General features: G+C 38.3%; 2 protein-coding genes across 3 annotated transcripts; one reads left to right on the plus strand and one right to left on the minus strand.

Annotated features, from left to right (window-relative positions):
• Nucleotides 1-570: 570 nt before the first annotated feature.
• Nucleotides 571-10,807, minus strand: nphp1 (nephronophthisis 1). 2 transcript variants are annotated; one of them, XM_042434322.1, is made up of 20 exons: nt 10,727-10,807; nt 8,527-8,588; nt 8,255-8,315; nt 7,798-7,931; nt 7,251-7,473; nt 6,628-6,729; nt 6,149-6,249; nt 5,866-5,914; nt 5,661-5,748; nt 4,990-5,084; nt 4,730-4,858; nt 4,483-4,557; nt 4,176-4,286; nt 4,001-4,083; nt 3,621-3,697; nt 3,349-3,448; nt 2,775-2,887; nt 2,612-2,685; nt 2,181-2,225; nt 571-2,011 (listed from the first exon to the last, which is right to left on the minus strand). In XM_042434322.1, exons 1-20 carry the CDS (start codon nt 10,742-10,744, stop codon nt 1,733-1,735), a joined length of 2,019 nt encoding a protein of 672 aa, XP_042290256.1. In that variant the 5' UTR covers nt 10,745-10,807; the 3' UTR covers nt 571-1,732. The 2 variants fall into 2 exon arrangements, with proteins under 2 accessions (XP_042290256.1, XP_042290255.1); XM_042434321.1 differs by lacking the exon at nt 10,727-10,807 and adding an exon at nt 9,297-9,477.
• Nucleotides 10,784-12,920, plus strand: zgc:65997 (uncharacterized protein LOC794398 homolog). Its single transcript, XM_042434323.1, has 4 exons — nt 10,784-11,195; nt 11,498-11,675; nt 11,950-12,044; nt 12,225-12,920. The coding sequence occupies exons 1-4, from the start codon at nt 10,869-10,871 to the stop codon at nt 12,414-12,416; spliced, it is 792 nt and encodes a 263-aa protein (XP_042290257.1). The 5' UTR covers nt 10,784-10,868; the 3' UTR covers nt 12,417-12,920.
• The last annotated feature ends 1,988 nt before the right edge of the window (nt 12,921-14,908 follow it).

Below are 14,908 nucleotides of genomic sequence, written 5' to 3' on the forward strand. Positions count from 1 at the left end.
ACATTTCTTGCCATCTTTATATCTATATATACATAATCTGTCAATTCAAATACTGATTTTTTAAAATTATTAAGAAAAAGATAAATAACACCTGTTTTGTCTGGGTCATGAAGGATAAAATAACCTGCATCACTTCCAAAAAAGTTTGGCTGTTTTGATTCTAATTTCCATGAACATACATATTAACAGTTACAACATTACCACAATTGTTATTATATATTGAACTGATGTATCATTGCTATGATTCATCCTAATAACATATTTTACTTTAGATGTGAAACCACAACTGATTGATAACCTGAACAAGTCAGCGCCCTGACTGATTGAACCTCTCACCGCTCCTGTTCTTTTATACCAGGCTATAAAAAGACGACAGGAGACTAATTATTAACTATGAACACTCCTCCAGTACCCTGAAACTCTACACCATATACACACACACACATACACACAAAGACACATACATGACTGATGTTGAACTAATGGGTGGAGATGAATGGAGCAGCTCAGTGACCCGTCAGAGAAAAAATAACCTGGTACATGAAAACAAGTCTGTAATAAATCATAAAGTGATTTTGACAGAATGTTTATTACAAAATAGAACAACATTTGGCAATAAATACCAGTATCAAATATGTTTGTAATGTCATTATTGGTTCTGTTATCATAGAAATCTGTTTTGGTCTCAGTGAAAAGTGTTCCTCTCTTCCTTCAACATGTTATTTACCTAAACACATCACTCAATGATTGCATTAAAAAGAGATCTTTGTTGATAATGTTACCATTGTCCAAGTTTGCTCAACCTTTTGTTTCACACCTATTCAGGATCTTTAGCCATAATCATTGCCTTATGTAACCACAAAGTACACAAAGATTTCTTACTGTATGTTCTAGTATTTCTCAGAACTACAGTAAGACCACTTTATTTCCTGTCACAATGCAGAGTAGAGGCAAAGAGTCTGAGTCTGGTGATATTCTGTTGTATTGTCAACAAATCTGATGAAAAGCCAGAAAACAACAATGAATGGATCCTACTTATAAGTATTGCCTGTGTATGCAAACTCTGATATAACTTATTCCTCTGTGGCATAGACCATCATTGTTGTCCAAAATACATCAATGAGCCACACTGTTGCACTTGTTTGCATGTTCCATCATTATCACAAACAAGGGCATTGTATTTATCTTGAATCGATACCACAAACACCGTCCCGCTGCCAGAGATGCTCACTAGAGCATTAAATCTGCAGTTGGAAATAATCCATAACAAATAGACTATTTACTCAAGTTTGAGTGATGTTTGCTATAAACTTTAGTGGCTCCCAGTTGTAGGAAATTATTTGTCCTTTTAAAAAACTATTCATTCATGAATGCTTTAAAAAAAAAAAAAAAGTCCTCTTCTGTATGAGTCAAAAGGCTTGAGACTGCGTGCCACAGGGGGGAGTCAGAAAGTACAGAGAAATGGACACATTGTAGGTTTTGGTCGTTTCATCGGATTTATTGACAATTATAAAAATATAGAATATCACCTGCTTTCATTTTACAAATTTTAAAAAAGTTTCACAATTTATTTATGGCACATTTAAGGGTTTTACTATTTTTAATAAACCAAATAGCTGTCTAGCATAGTTACATTTTCTTTTTTTATCTACAATTTTGATGATAAAATATCTAATAATAATATTGTAAACAACTTCAATCAGATTGTACCGTTCCTCTGAGTTATGTGATGTTACCGTGCCACATGGAGGAGGTCAAAGGTCAACTCTGTGACATCAAAGGCCAGATGCTGATGCATAGAGTCAACAAAGACCTCTGGGCCTCCTGATTGCCCGTTGGTGTGCTGGAAGTTTTTGAGAGCATCCAGGAGAGAGAAGATGACTCTGGCACGCTGCTCCTCTGAGGGCGGGTCCGCCCAGCGATGGCGAGGCAGCGAGGGTGAGTGGAGGAGGAAATAGACCGACGACATGTAGACTTTAACAAACTCCTGTTTCAGATAGGACAAGTCTCTCTGCAAACACAGACATTGATACGTTTCACAAAATTAACGCAAACCTCGTGGAAGAGAAAAGCCACAAGGTTACTCATACTGAGAAGCCACAAGGTTACTCATACTGACAGCACCCTCTGCAGGTTTGTGCTGCAGACACACACACACACACACACACACACTGTCTTACCTTCTGTGCTCTGCTCATGTGGGTCTCAGCATACAGCCAGGCACTCTGAAAGAAAACACAAAGTAATATCAGTGCAACTGAACGATTATTGAGTGCTTGAAGAACTTCATTACTCTCAATTTCTGTTGCTGTTTTGTGCCTTTTGGTCTAAATGTTGTGGCTTCACAGTTTGGCTAAGAACAGGATTCAGGGTACAGGGTAATTTTTGGTATCAGTAATGCTGAATACGAAATGTTAAGAGAGTTTAGAATATCAGCACAAAAAAAAATAAAAATCAACAGTAAAATCCATACTGGTCAAAATGTACTGGTTATCATATGCTGGTATAGCAATAAATTACGGAAATATAACAAAAATATAATCATCTTGCGATTGATCATATTTAAAAGACAACTAGGAATAAGTTCAACCATGCTGCGCTACCCACTGACCCTGAGAGCGTCCAGCAGGTCTGGTTGGTCCAACAGCACAGGGAAGGTAGAGAGGACAGGACTGCATATAAGATCTGAATGAGACAGAGAGAGAGAGAGATGTTCTTTCTTTGAAGTGTGAAAATTTGCAGTTTGGATAAGAGGCATAGAGGATGTGTGTTACCTGCATTCTGCATGGTAGGCCTGTCCATCAGTAGTGTGTCAGCTAGCAGCTGTCTGTGTAGAGCGAGCAGGTGGACGCAGCTCAGACTGTGCAGCAGAGTGTCTGGAAGCAGACTAAAAGGAAACACACACTAGTCAGTAAGGTTGTCAAAAGTATTGATACTTTTTCAATACCACGTATTAAAAAAGCGATACGATCTCCGGTAATTATACATGTGAAATCAGCTTGCTAGACCCACTAGTCACATGGTTGATCTAGCAAGCTAAAGTTTAAAAACTTTAATTAAAAAAAGGAAAAAATAATCTATTTTGTGTGCCTACGACTATTTTTTTTTTTTTGCTGTGGTATCGAAAGAGGTATCAAGTGACGTTTTTTTTAATGCTAGTATTATATTGAAGTTTAAAATTCTGGTATTGTGAAAACCTTATTAGTCAGTAACACCTGCATGCTCACACATGCAGGTGGTTGAGGTGAGCCGCTGATGTGTTAAAAAAAAACTGGTAATTTATTGACAGAGAAGTAGATCACATAATCCACAGGGCGTGTGTCATTTATTTCTTGCTAATCCTCACACCTGAGCTGAGTTCTGGTCCGACTGTTGGTTGACTTCAACTTTACAATCAGTTTGGGTTGCCGCCTGGACTGAAGCATCTGCTGGAAAACACCACCTGGAGCTGAGAGGAGAGGAGAGGAGAGGAGAAAGACAAGTGATTATGATCTAGGACACCAATGTTTCAAATCTACAAAATGAGGAAGCCATTTATTGCATCATCTCATGTAAACAAAACCTAGAAAAACTAACTCTCAAGAGGATTGAGTTATTTAATTTCTGCTGTGTGTTCTTACATCCTCTGGTGACTGAAGCCTCCACCGCTACGTCCTTCTCATAGGGAGTGCCACCGTTCACTTGCAGCTCATAGGTCCTACACACAGATTAGATTATATTAGATTAGATGTTTAAATATTAAGTGCAGGCTTTTTTAAAATTGATTCTTATTTTATAAACATTGCTCCATCTTTTTTTCCATGGACATCAATGAAGAATAGAATGGATGACTATGAAAATAAAACCTGCTTACATACTCAAGGAAGGGTAGTTCAAAAAATGATGACCATTAATGATCCTTGTATGGAAACAGAATATGTACATACAGAATATAGAAGCATGTGTTTTTGTTATATACATGTCAGATACACATGCCTGTATGTCTGTGTGTGTATAGTACCTGTTAGGGAGTGGATTTCCGGTGTCATCTGTCAGTTTGAGAAAAGCCCAGCCACAGCTCAGGTCTCCTCTCTCACCTGTAGACTGAAACACACACACACACACAGAAGATCAGACACGGTTGCTTCCCAAAAACTTTATTAGTCAATGTTCAGTGTGTTTATGTTTGTCCTTACATTGCGTATAAAGGTGACTCCCAGTTCAAAGAGGATACCGAGGTCAGGAGACGCAGAGTTGCAACGTAGGAAACAGTCTCCATCTAGGAGGGCGGGTAGGATACCTGTCACCTGGGACAAACACAAACACTGGATTTCAGATTTAGGTTCAGCTTTAAGTACAACAGTAAGTTAAATGGTGTGGCTTTGTGTTGAGCGTTTAAGGTGCCAGTTCTGGAGAATTTTAGCGTTGTGGCTAAGAAAAACCATCAATTCAATGTTCAATGTTCATAATGTTGTAAATATAACAGCTGGGGTCTTCTCATACCCTTGGAGAGAAGCTCCAGGTCTTGGGGCTCTTGGAGTTGTAGGTCGCCCTCACTGTGTGGATGTTACTCAACACCTGAAACACACAATCTGTTTCAATTTCATACTTTCACTGGGATATGGCATGTGACAGTTGAATAAGCTAAATCAAACAGTATTTCCTAAATTGTTCTCACACTGCAGAGATTTGGGTACAGTAGATTTGTACAGTGTGGCCAAAAGCTGTACATACAACAGAAATACCCCACCTGAGTCCCATCAAAGGCACAGACGCGGATGTGTCTGCTGAGGACCTGAACGCCAACTCCAGGAGTAGGAATCATCCTGCAGCTCCACAGAGTGAAACAAACACAAGTCCTGACCTGCCGAGCACGCACCTACACGACAAGAGAGGACAGGAGACTAAATAACTGTTTTTGTCAACTGTTCAATAGAGCATGTTCATGATTGGATGCTTAGCAGCGTGAGAAATCTTAAAAACACAACATGCCCAGAGGGACTATCTCACCCTGCCAGTATCTGGGTCCAGGAAGAGGTCACTAAAGGAGAGCTGTGATTGGCTAAGCTCAGGCTGAATATAATGACTTCCTCTGTATGTCACACCTAGAAAAAGACATAAACGGTTACTGTTTTGCCCTGCAAATCATACAGTATTTATTAGTCAAATAAAACCCAAGTCTGTTTCTGGAAGTAGTAGTAGAAATGTGGTTTTTAATTACTTCTAGTGAAGGAAGAACAGCATACAGTACATCACAAACATGACTGATGAAATGCAACACAGAAAATACCAGTAAAACCTTATAATATAAAACAATCTAATAAAAATTACCATGGAGTTAAACTTCTTTGACACAAGTTGAAAAATGTAAAATCCTCATAAAGGCAGTGTTTGTGGCATGGGTTGTGTGTTAAGCATTGCATTGGATTATAGTGTAAAGTCTCCTCATTTTGTCAAACCCATGTACATTACAAAAAAACTGTTTGTTTTTTAAGCTATCATGTGTTTTAGCTGTATTTTTTCCAGTAAATACTTAATTTATCTGCAGTGTGTCCTAACAGAAGAGTGATGGAGTTCAGCTGTAATCAGCAACTGCCAGACAGTTAGTTACAGTCAGTAAGTTAGGTATACTAGTGTGTATGTGTGTGTGTGTGTTCATAAGAGAGCGCATAATGAATGACCTTCCTCCACCAGCAGTTTATTGAGAGTTGATGGTCTGAATCCTGAAGGTATAGCCCCCATGGCAGAGAGCACATCTGTTGCATCGATCTGTCACACACACATACGCAAACACACACCATGAAAACCATGAATACATTGTATATACAACTCACAATTATGGATTTAACATCTGTCGCACTAGCAGTAGAGTTTGTAGAGTTTTACCTCAGTCAGAGCCTTTCTGACAGTCGACCAGTTGGAATGTGCAGCACCACTGTCAAAGAACGGAGAACAACAACATGGAGTTATTATCATTATTTGAGTCAAACCAAAAAGCAATTGATCTCTTGTTCCACTTTAGTACCAAAAACCACTGACAAGGTCCTTTTGTGCAAACACTTAAATTTGAGGAGCAACACGGATCCAAGAACCTCTAAAAGAAAGTAATACACAGTACAGCCATTAAACTTTCATTTAAAATGTACTATAGAGTCTCTGTTTCTCTTACTCAGTCAGTTCTTCATCATCTTCCTCTGACTCCTCCTCATTTTTGTCATCATCATCATCCTCATCTTCATCATTATCTTCATCACTGACACTAGAGCCGATCTGAAACATGTTTGATCATCAGTTTGACAAACTACAGGGACTAACACAGTATTACAACAACACTGGAAAGTTTGTGGTAGAATATAGATTTACTTTTGTGGGGCTATGATTTTAAAAACACTATTTATTGTGTATTTTGGCATAATTTGCACAAATAAAAAGTAAAGAACATATAAACATGTTGCAAAAACTTAAATCTGTGTGAAATAGGGTAGAGATCAATATGTATACATGTCTTGTTATGTATGGAATCATCAATATACACCAGAGTAAATTGTATTTTCATGTCGTACTAAAGCTCCTCAGCTGTTCAAATTAATGCTAATAGTCAACTGTTGGACACTTGACTGTGATCCAGATGTTCAGCTGGTTGTGTACCTTCAGGTAGGTTTTTGGAACAACTCCTCTGTTGCCTTTAGTGTCCTGAGCCAGCCACCATCCATCTGCTGTCTTCCTGATAATCCTCAATACCTCCCCCCTCTGAAACAGTAGGGAAACATACAACTCATAACAGTGCAACTTCACATTATTTGTGTATTACTAACAAGCAGACCAGTCTCTGCCTAAAATGAAAGAAGTGTGTAGTTTTCAAGCTTGTCAAGACTGTGGAAACCATGATTTGGGGGCTGAGAGCGCCCTCTTCTGTTTTAAATAAATGTAATAAAACTATTGAGATGCAAAAAAAAACTTCTTTCTTTTTAGGTCACATCAACATACTTAAAGTATTTTTTTCACTCCTGTTTATCTACCTCTGTTTCCTGTTGAGACTCTTATTAGACATCTGTATTTACAGATAAGCAGCATTTAATTAAAGCTAACGTACAGAGCCTGAGATCAAGTAGAGGGTTTAAAACTGAATATAGTTGTCCTGATAGTGTAAATTATTACACAGTTATACTATTGTGCAATCGTGAAAAATGCAAGTAATCTGCATGACGAGAGTGGAAGTGGTTGAGAAGGGGAAACAGCTAGAATGTTCATAACATAGGCTGAAACTTCACCTGAACAGACAGATCTCCTTCCTGTTCTCCTCTGAAGTCACTGAGGGCTGTGTAGATGCGAGGGTCTGACTGAGAGGGCGGTTTCAGAGCTTGCTTCTCATCTTCGTGGTCAGCGTCGTCGTCGTCATCATCATCATCATCATCATCATCATCATCATCGTCGTCATCATCATCCTCGTCACTGTCATCATTGTTATCCTCACTATCTTCCTTTGAAGCATCCCTGTGGATCAAAACATGATAACGTGAAAAGATATGTTAACATTTCCATGTTTTTCTTGTTCTCCTACAGTCTAACAAATGTTGTGCAGCAAGGTTCACATGCTGGATGTGAGATTAGACTCATTTCAATTAATATTTTTAATTTGATATGTCTGGGGTAACTCCTTTACAAGGGACAAATGTAAATTTGATTCAGCAAAAGCTAAGCTGTAGAGTATACAGTTCCAGACCAAAGAGAGAGTATTGTGAGATGTACATAATAAAGCGCTCCTGAATGATCCTCTCATTATTTTTTGCCTTTGTAGGAGACATATAGGTTGCTGACCCTGCTGCAGTACTGGGTCCTGGTGGTGAAAGCTCCAGAGAGAGTGTGTTCAAACTCTCCAAGATGTTCTGCAGTCGTCTCTCCTCTTCTAGTTTCCTCTGATCATAGTTTCCCACTGGAGCCAGCTCATCAGCCTAACAGCAAATCAAACAGACAAATTATGACGTTAGTTTCGCCACTTTAAGATGACTGAAGTGCTGCCTAAGAGACTTTCCCATCCAGAAAACATGAATATATAGATTTGGATAGAAATTGTACACAAACTACTCAGAAAGATATTGGTTCAGTACACAAAACACTGGTCTTTGTCAAGAAACCATGTATAGCTCAAGCAACAGCATTGTTGTTTGTAAGTTTGATCATCTAGAAATAAAAACGAATAATTGCACAATTCCACTTGTTACAAATACTAAGATTTCAGCTTAATTCACATGTTAATTGACAGTATGGCTCTAACCTTGGTCAGTTTCTTCAGTGTCTTTAGTGTCTTCTCTGCTGAAATCTGCAGTTCTTGACATCTGTTCAGAATTGGACACATTTAGACTCACATCACTCCTCAAAGCATCACATGGAACAGACAATTAAAAAAATCTACAGAAAATCATATTGTAACAGGATGAAAAAATGGGAAAAGGGTCAACAGCTGTGTCCTAATAAATAGTTTTGATGCTAGCCCGGGTGACGTCCTAGTCTTAACAGGACTGGAGTAGCTCTGTCAGAGTTGTTTACCTCCGAAATGCCTCTTCAGTGGATTCAACCTTTCTCTGCACATCTTTTAACAGACTCTCCACCTGGGTTAGAAGAACACAGAGAGGAAACAAAAGTGAATACAAGAGTGTTGTTGACACCAATGAACAGTTGATGTTGAACTGCACAGCCCATAAATTGCCATCTGTACATTGACTGAACATAGCCTACTATCAGCAGGCCAACCTTCGTTTAAAATATGTCCTTTTAATGCCTCTCTGCTTCTTTACCTTGCAATTGAGGATATTTCTGTTAGTGTATTCCAGAAAATTCGGCACGCATTTTATCCACCAAGGAGTTACTTTTAGGAAACTCTCCACTTTTACCTTTGTTCTCACTGTTCACTGAAAGAAACTTATGGGAATAGCAAGCTGACCGAATGGAAAAAGTGAAACTCCATTGTAGTAAATAACATTAACAGTTACTGCTCAGTGTATTTGCTGAAAAGTGTCTCAGGACGACTTGACAGCAAACGCTGTGATTCATCTTCAGCTATTTATGGACGGTTATGCTAACAGAGGACACAACTGTAAAAAGCTTGGACAAACAAGTTACGGAGCTGCTAATGTTCAAGCCTTAGGATCACTTAGTTTGTCTGGAAAGTGATTGTTTACTGATACGGCCGCAATGACTTATCTCATGGGTCTGTCAGCAAGTTTCATGCAATGCCATAAGTAACTGCTTTCTCAGCCGAAGTGGAGTCTATACATCACCGCGATTAACACGTAAACTGGCGCGATGCTGTAACAAACCTGTCCTTTGATTTCGTCCACTTCTCTCTGGACCTGCTGCAAAGGTCCTTTTCTTTTTGGTGGCATTTGTACGCTGTTTTATTGTTTATAATCCATGTATTAGCAGCTCGCCTAGCTGGACGCCATAGCTGTTGCTAGACGCTACACTGCCACAGGTCGCTAGGCAACCAGGTTCTTCTTCAGGTCTTGTACTTGACTGTGATTTCAGTCGTATTTATTATGTAAATATAATAAGTATATCAGTAAGTATTTTTATGGAAATATAATTCACAATGTTTGTTGTGCATTTATTAATTTATTATACATACATATTTATTATTGAGCTCATTATACATAAATCCAGAGACTATCTGACATGCTTTGTCCCCGATTTACTGGCGGTTGGCTTTAAGTTAGCGACACCTACTGGACTGGATGATAGAGATGAAGAAAATCTACTAAACGATTAGCTAGTAGTGTTTTATAACTTTATGGTTTTATTATTATATACCTGTTTTATATATAATCATCATTATTATTTATTTTATTCTTTTATTTTATTTCATTAACATGTTGCTGTTTTATTATAATCTATTCATTTTGTGTATTTAATAATTTTGTTTTTTTATTGTTATTTTTATTGCTTGTATTACCTTTTATTATTAATCTTTTATTATCTTAACTATCCATCTTTTATTGTTGTCCTATTCAATTAACTCTATTGCTTTTTAATTATTTTGGTGTGCATTATTCTATTCTATTCTATTAAATCTATTTTAATATCCCTCGTTTTGTCAGTTGCTTATAAAGCACTTTGAAAAGCATTTGATTTCTTTGAAAGGTTCTATATAAATAAAGTTTGACTGATTGACTGATTGATTGATTGATTGAGAAAGATTATCAAATATTGCTGCTGCTTCATATTGTTTGTGTTGAATATAACACATATATTGTTCCTTCTGGTGTTACGGCAATTCTTTCTATTGTAACTTAAAATCCCAAACAGTAGCATACGTGTTTATACAATACTACAAAATCAGCCATAAATTTGTCATTAATAAACTTAGAAACTTCTTGCCAATCTTTCAGTATACTTACAATGCCAAAATAAATGAGGCAGTTTCAGGATGTGCAGAGCGAAATGAGCATATTAATATCTTACCTAATATCTCTTATTAGTCAGATCATTTTAATCCTATTCACTGTCCTTGTTAATTGCAGCTCTACAGCTCCACATCTGGCCGTGCACTATCATGCACCACAGCAGACACGTGCTGGTGCATAGTTGTGTAAGTGCCTTTAAAAGTGACCTACAGAGGGCGTATTGTTGTGAAACATGCTGCATTCAGGTACTCTTATTAGCTTCCCTTTCTTCAATTTAGAGTAAAAAAATTTGGTTTTGAAAGACATTTTAGGTAATTCTCTGGTGAAAATAGGAATTAATCACTTACAGGCTCACCAAAAATCATTTGCAGGGGATGTTCTTATACTGTTTTGTTTCGGAAATGCTGGAATTCCCACGTTTCTGGTAGAAAATGAAAGCAGCACATACTATTTGTCTCCATTCACTCCCAGTTATGTCATTTAACTGTCATGGCTGTCCCCATCGCACTCATTCAAGGGGCCAGTAGAGGACTGGGGCTTGAATTTTGCAAACATATCTTGAAAAGTAAAACCCCCGCTGGCGTTATAGCGACATGCCGAAACCCGGACGGAGCGGCCGAGCTAAGGGGCCTGGTCGGTCAACACCCGGGCAGGCTGACGGTGCTCCAGCTGGACGTGAACCGGGAGGAGGACATCCGTGAAGCTGCTGGGCGGGTGAAGGAGAGCTTCGGTCGGCTGGATCTGATAGTCAACTCCTCGGCTATGCTTCACCCCTCCGGAAAAGGAGAGACCAGCCTGAGGGATGTTTCTGCTCAGGTAAAGATGGTGTTTGAGCAGCTCTCTTAGTATGAGGAGTGAAATAAAAGTGCTGTTAAGTGAGATTCAGAGAGCTGGGAAAGCACTGTCACATGTGCTCATCTCACTTTGTTAAGTGCTTCTCTACAGTGTCAGGTGACCCCTTTTTCCAAACTTATGTTACAGTTGCCTGATAGTTGCTCAGTCATCTTCACTCAAATCACTATCTATCTATCTATCTATCTATCTATCTATCTAATCAAATCTCTTGGACTTCCAGCAAATACTGACCCCATATTTTCATTCATTATTTTCTGTTTCAGGGGATCATTTCGACCTTGACGACCAACACAGTGGGTCCACTGGTCATGGCCAAGTATTTTGCTCCCCTCCTACAAAAGGGCGGAGGTGGTTTCGGTCAGAAGCCTGCAGAGAAAGCCAAACAGCACAGCGGCATCATCGTCAACATCACTGCCAAAGTGGGATCCATTGGTGATAATGGTAGGTATTGTGGGAAAACCACTAACCACCGTCTTCCGTTGAAAAGTCTGCCTTTGCATGGCGACATACTACATACGGAAAGGTTTTAATTTGTCAAGTACATAACTGTACATGAATTACATCGACCAGCACTGCTGCTTTATAAAGTAGAAGATGGTGCTATAACTCTAAGTGTTTCCCTTTTAGCTTCTATGGTAATTTATGCATGTTAATGTATGGTATGATGCATTTGTCTTCCTAAACATCCTCTCTCCACCGTGCCTTCTCCTCTCAGGTCTTGGTGGTTGGTACAGCTACAGAATGTCTAAAGCAGCTCTCAACATGGCTACCAGGAATCTATCTATAGAGCTGGGCCGCAGTCGACCAAAGGTAGGTTTGAGTGTTCTTGAAGTTGACTTATCATGAGACAATTGGTGGCCTCTATCTCTCTTTCAAGACCAGCTTAGAAAACGTGTTGGGAAATGGATGGATGACGCCCTTACACAAGCATAGAAACCTATGACCAGTATCTTATTGAGAGTTGATGAACTTGCTTCTGATTTTTCCCAGGTGGTGTGTGTCTCCTTACACCCAGGAACGGTCAACACAGACCTCTCTCGGCCGTATCACAAGAACGTACCAAAGGACAGGTTGTTCAGTACCGAACACTCGGTGAACTGTCTGATGAGCATCATAGAAACACTGAATATCGAAAAGACCGGCAAGGCCTACAACTGGGATGGGACCGAACTGCCCTGGTAGAATCAATGAATGCACGACAGAGAGAGAGAGAGAGAGAGATTTATAACTTTTTGATGTTAAATCTCTCAATAGCGTATGGACCTAGCAATAAAAGTTGGACTTTACACTGAAAAGTCAACAGAATTAAAGCTAGTACTGTACAGGAGGTTCCTGGTGGAGTCTAAATAGATGGAGTCAAGCCTCTTCCACTACCTCACGACCAGCCGAAGTGCTTAAATCACATCTAACATTAATGTTGTAAATAATGCCATCACATAAAGGCCTCAATATGTGGCCTTAAAACTTGATGCAATTGGAACTATACAAATGGTCTAATATAGTTTGGTGAGGGCTCATTTGGGGGATAATAATAATGTAATATCTATAATTGAGGGGTTTTTGCAGTGTCAGTTAATATCACAATGTCAAGTGTAATGAAAAAAAGCTTCAAGTTTCAGGTGTTCCTGAATATTATTGTTGTGGTTCATACATTATTGTTGAATAAAACCATTTTTTGGCAAAATACCTTTCATGGTTTGAAGAATCATCACAGTGTGTTTTCACTTAAGACTCATTAACAGTAAAAATAAATTATGTGGTACATGAACAACATCTGTTTCTGTTTAGGTTGCACCTATGTGGGTTAGAGATGCATTGCAGTTACAGCGAGTCTTCACTGTTTCACAGCAGGTTTTGCAGTTACACCTCGAAGGCTTTTGAAGTGTGACATCCTCAGTCACAACTCTTAGGAAGGAAGCGTGTCATTTCTATTTTTATACCACTGTGTTTGAACAATATATAGTGATATATAATACAATAGTCGTGCAGATTTGTTTGATTTTGCTCTCAGGCACAAATCTGCTGCACATTATGTATTTACATGTGTTTGTGCAGGCCTTGTTTACCGAAGAGGAGAGAAGAGATTTAAGGCACAGTGGGCTATAAGTAATTGACTGGGTAATGACTTGAACTAAATCCTGTTAAGGGATTTTTCCTTTAACACCTATACAACACTGACCTGATTCTTAACCAAGTGTAGGTTACCAGGTTAATTAATTATTCCTATTATTACAACCGTACGGTACAAAAAGTTAAACGATGTTCCTAATTTAAGAGAGAGAGAGAGACTTTTTCTATACTTTATAAACTTGTCCACTTATTGAATTACAGCTATAAATTGCACATTTATTTCAATGACTGAGTGAGTAGAAAAGACTCTTGCTAAAGCACAGCTACATACTTGTAACCAGAAGATGGCAGCAATTCAAGACTCTATCAATGCACTCTGGTATCTTCACATTTATGACTTTCCCAAGTGAGTTAGTTATGTTATGGCATTAAAAAGGGCTATTGTAGTATTATCGTCTTCATCACAGTAATCAGTAATTGATGCTGTTCAGTAAGATGGTAACAGTGATATACAATAATATTCCAACAGTGATTGAAGTTATGGTGATTTTTGACTCTTTGTTGTACTCCTTAATCTTGATAGTATTTTATAATAAAGTAATTATTATTCCCAGTGAACTTCAATCGTGTCTGTCATACTTATTCAATGGTATTGTTGGTTTTTTTGAAGTATTTCTTTACATGACTGCATTACAGTCTGTGCATATATAAGAGTCTTTAAAAATCCTTCATTATCTCAGTTTTCTGATCAGCTTTCCAGCATCAATCATAGACTTTATCTATAGCTTAAAGGATAGATTAACAACTTTTCATGTCTGTCTTTAAACAACATTAAGGTGTCCATATAATCACTGAAAGAGGTTTTCTTTTCTGTAATCATTCCTCCCGTTCATACTTTCCATTAAAAGATTGTCAAATGCACTTTCAATGTAAGTGATAGAGGCCAAAATCCACAGTGTGTCCACACAGTCATTTAGTGCAAAAATGAATTTAAAATTTATCTGAAGCTTACATGAGTTCAGCAGTCTGAGTTAGTCACATCAAGTGGATATCTGCCACATTTACAGTCTTTTTAGCATTGAATTTCCTCTTTGTCTTTCCTCGGAAGGTGTTTCCCCGTTGAGCTGCAGTGGAAGTATATTGACAAAAGGAAGGCCTCTGGCACAAAAAAGACTGTAATGTGGAAAGATATCTACTTGATTTGACTCATTTGGACAACTGAAGCTTCATATTAGCTTCAGATAAACTTTTAAATACATTTTTGCACAGAAGGAGGCTTGTGGATTTTGGCCCTTATCATTTCCATTGTAAGTGCATTATGAAGGGATCTTCTAACGGCCAGTATGAACAGGAGAAATGATTACAGCAAGAAAACACCATTTCAAAGTTCATTTAGGCACCTGACTGTTAACTGTGAACTCGTCCTTTAATCCTATAGCATCTATAGGTTTAGATACCCATAAAGCGTTTGAAAACTGAGACATACATTAAAGGAACAAGCAAGCAAGCAAGCAGGAAATGTTCTAACGATTGCTTCCTTTATCAAGATGTTACTGTTCGACCTTTGTATCTTGACTGAACTGTGCTTGCTATCTAATGCTCTG

The sequence above is a fragment of the Thunnus maccoyii genome, chromosome 14, assembly GCF_910596095.1.
Source record: "Thunnus maccoyii chromosome 14, fThuMac1.1, whole genome shotgun sequence".
NCBI classification, from domain to species: Eukaryota; Metazoa; Chordata; class Actinopteri; order Scombriformes; family Scombridae; genus Thunnus; species Thunnus maccoyii.

What these genes read in the sequence shown, in the direction of transcription:
- zgc:65997 (XM_042434323.1), top strand. Translation starts at nt 10,869, where the DNA reads ATGGCTGTCCCCATCGCACTCATTCAAGGGGCCAGTAGAGGACTGGGG. An exon ending in TGAGGGATGTTTCTGCTCAG is followed by an intron (nt 11,196 to 11,497) that starts GTAAAGATGGTG and finishes TTTCTGTTTCAG; the next exon opens with GGGATCATTTCGACCTTGAC. An exon ending in GGGATCCATTGGTGATAATG is followed by an intron (nt 11,676 to 11,949) that starts GTAGGTATTGTG and finishes TTCTCCTCTCAG; the next exon opens with GTCTTGGTGGTTGGTACAGC.
- nphp1 (XM_042434321.1), bottom strand. Translation starts at nt 9,362, where the DNA reads ATGCCACCAAAAAGAAAAGGACCTTTGCAGCAGGTCCAGAGAGAAGTG. An exon ending in ACTGAAGAGGCATTTCGGAG is followed by an intron (nt 8,316 to 8,526) that starts GTAAACAACTCT and finishes AATTCTGAACAG; the next exon opens with ATGTCAAGAACTGCAGATTT. An exon ending in GTGCCTTTGATGGGACTCAG is followed by an intron (nt 4,558 to 4,729) that starts GTGGGGTATTTC and finishes TGTGTGTTTCAG; the next exon opens with GTGTTGAGTAACATCCACAC.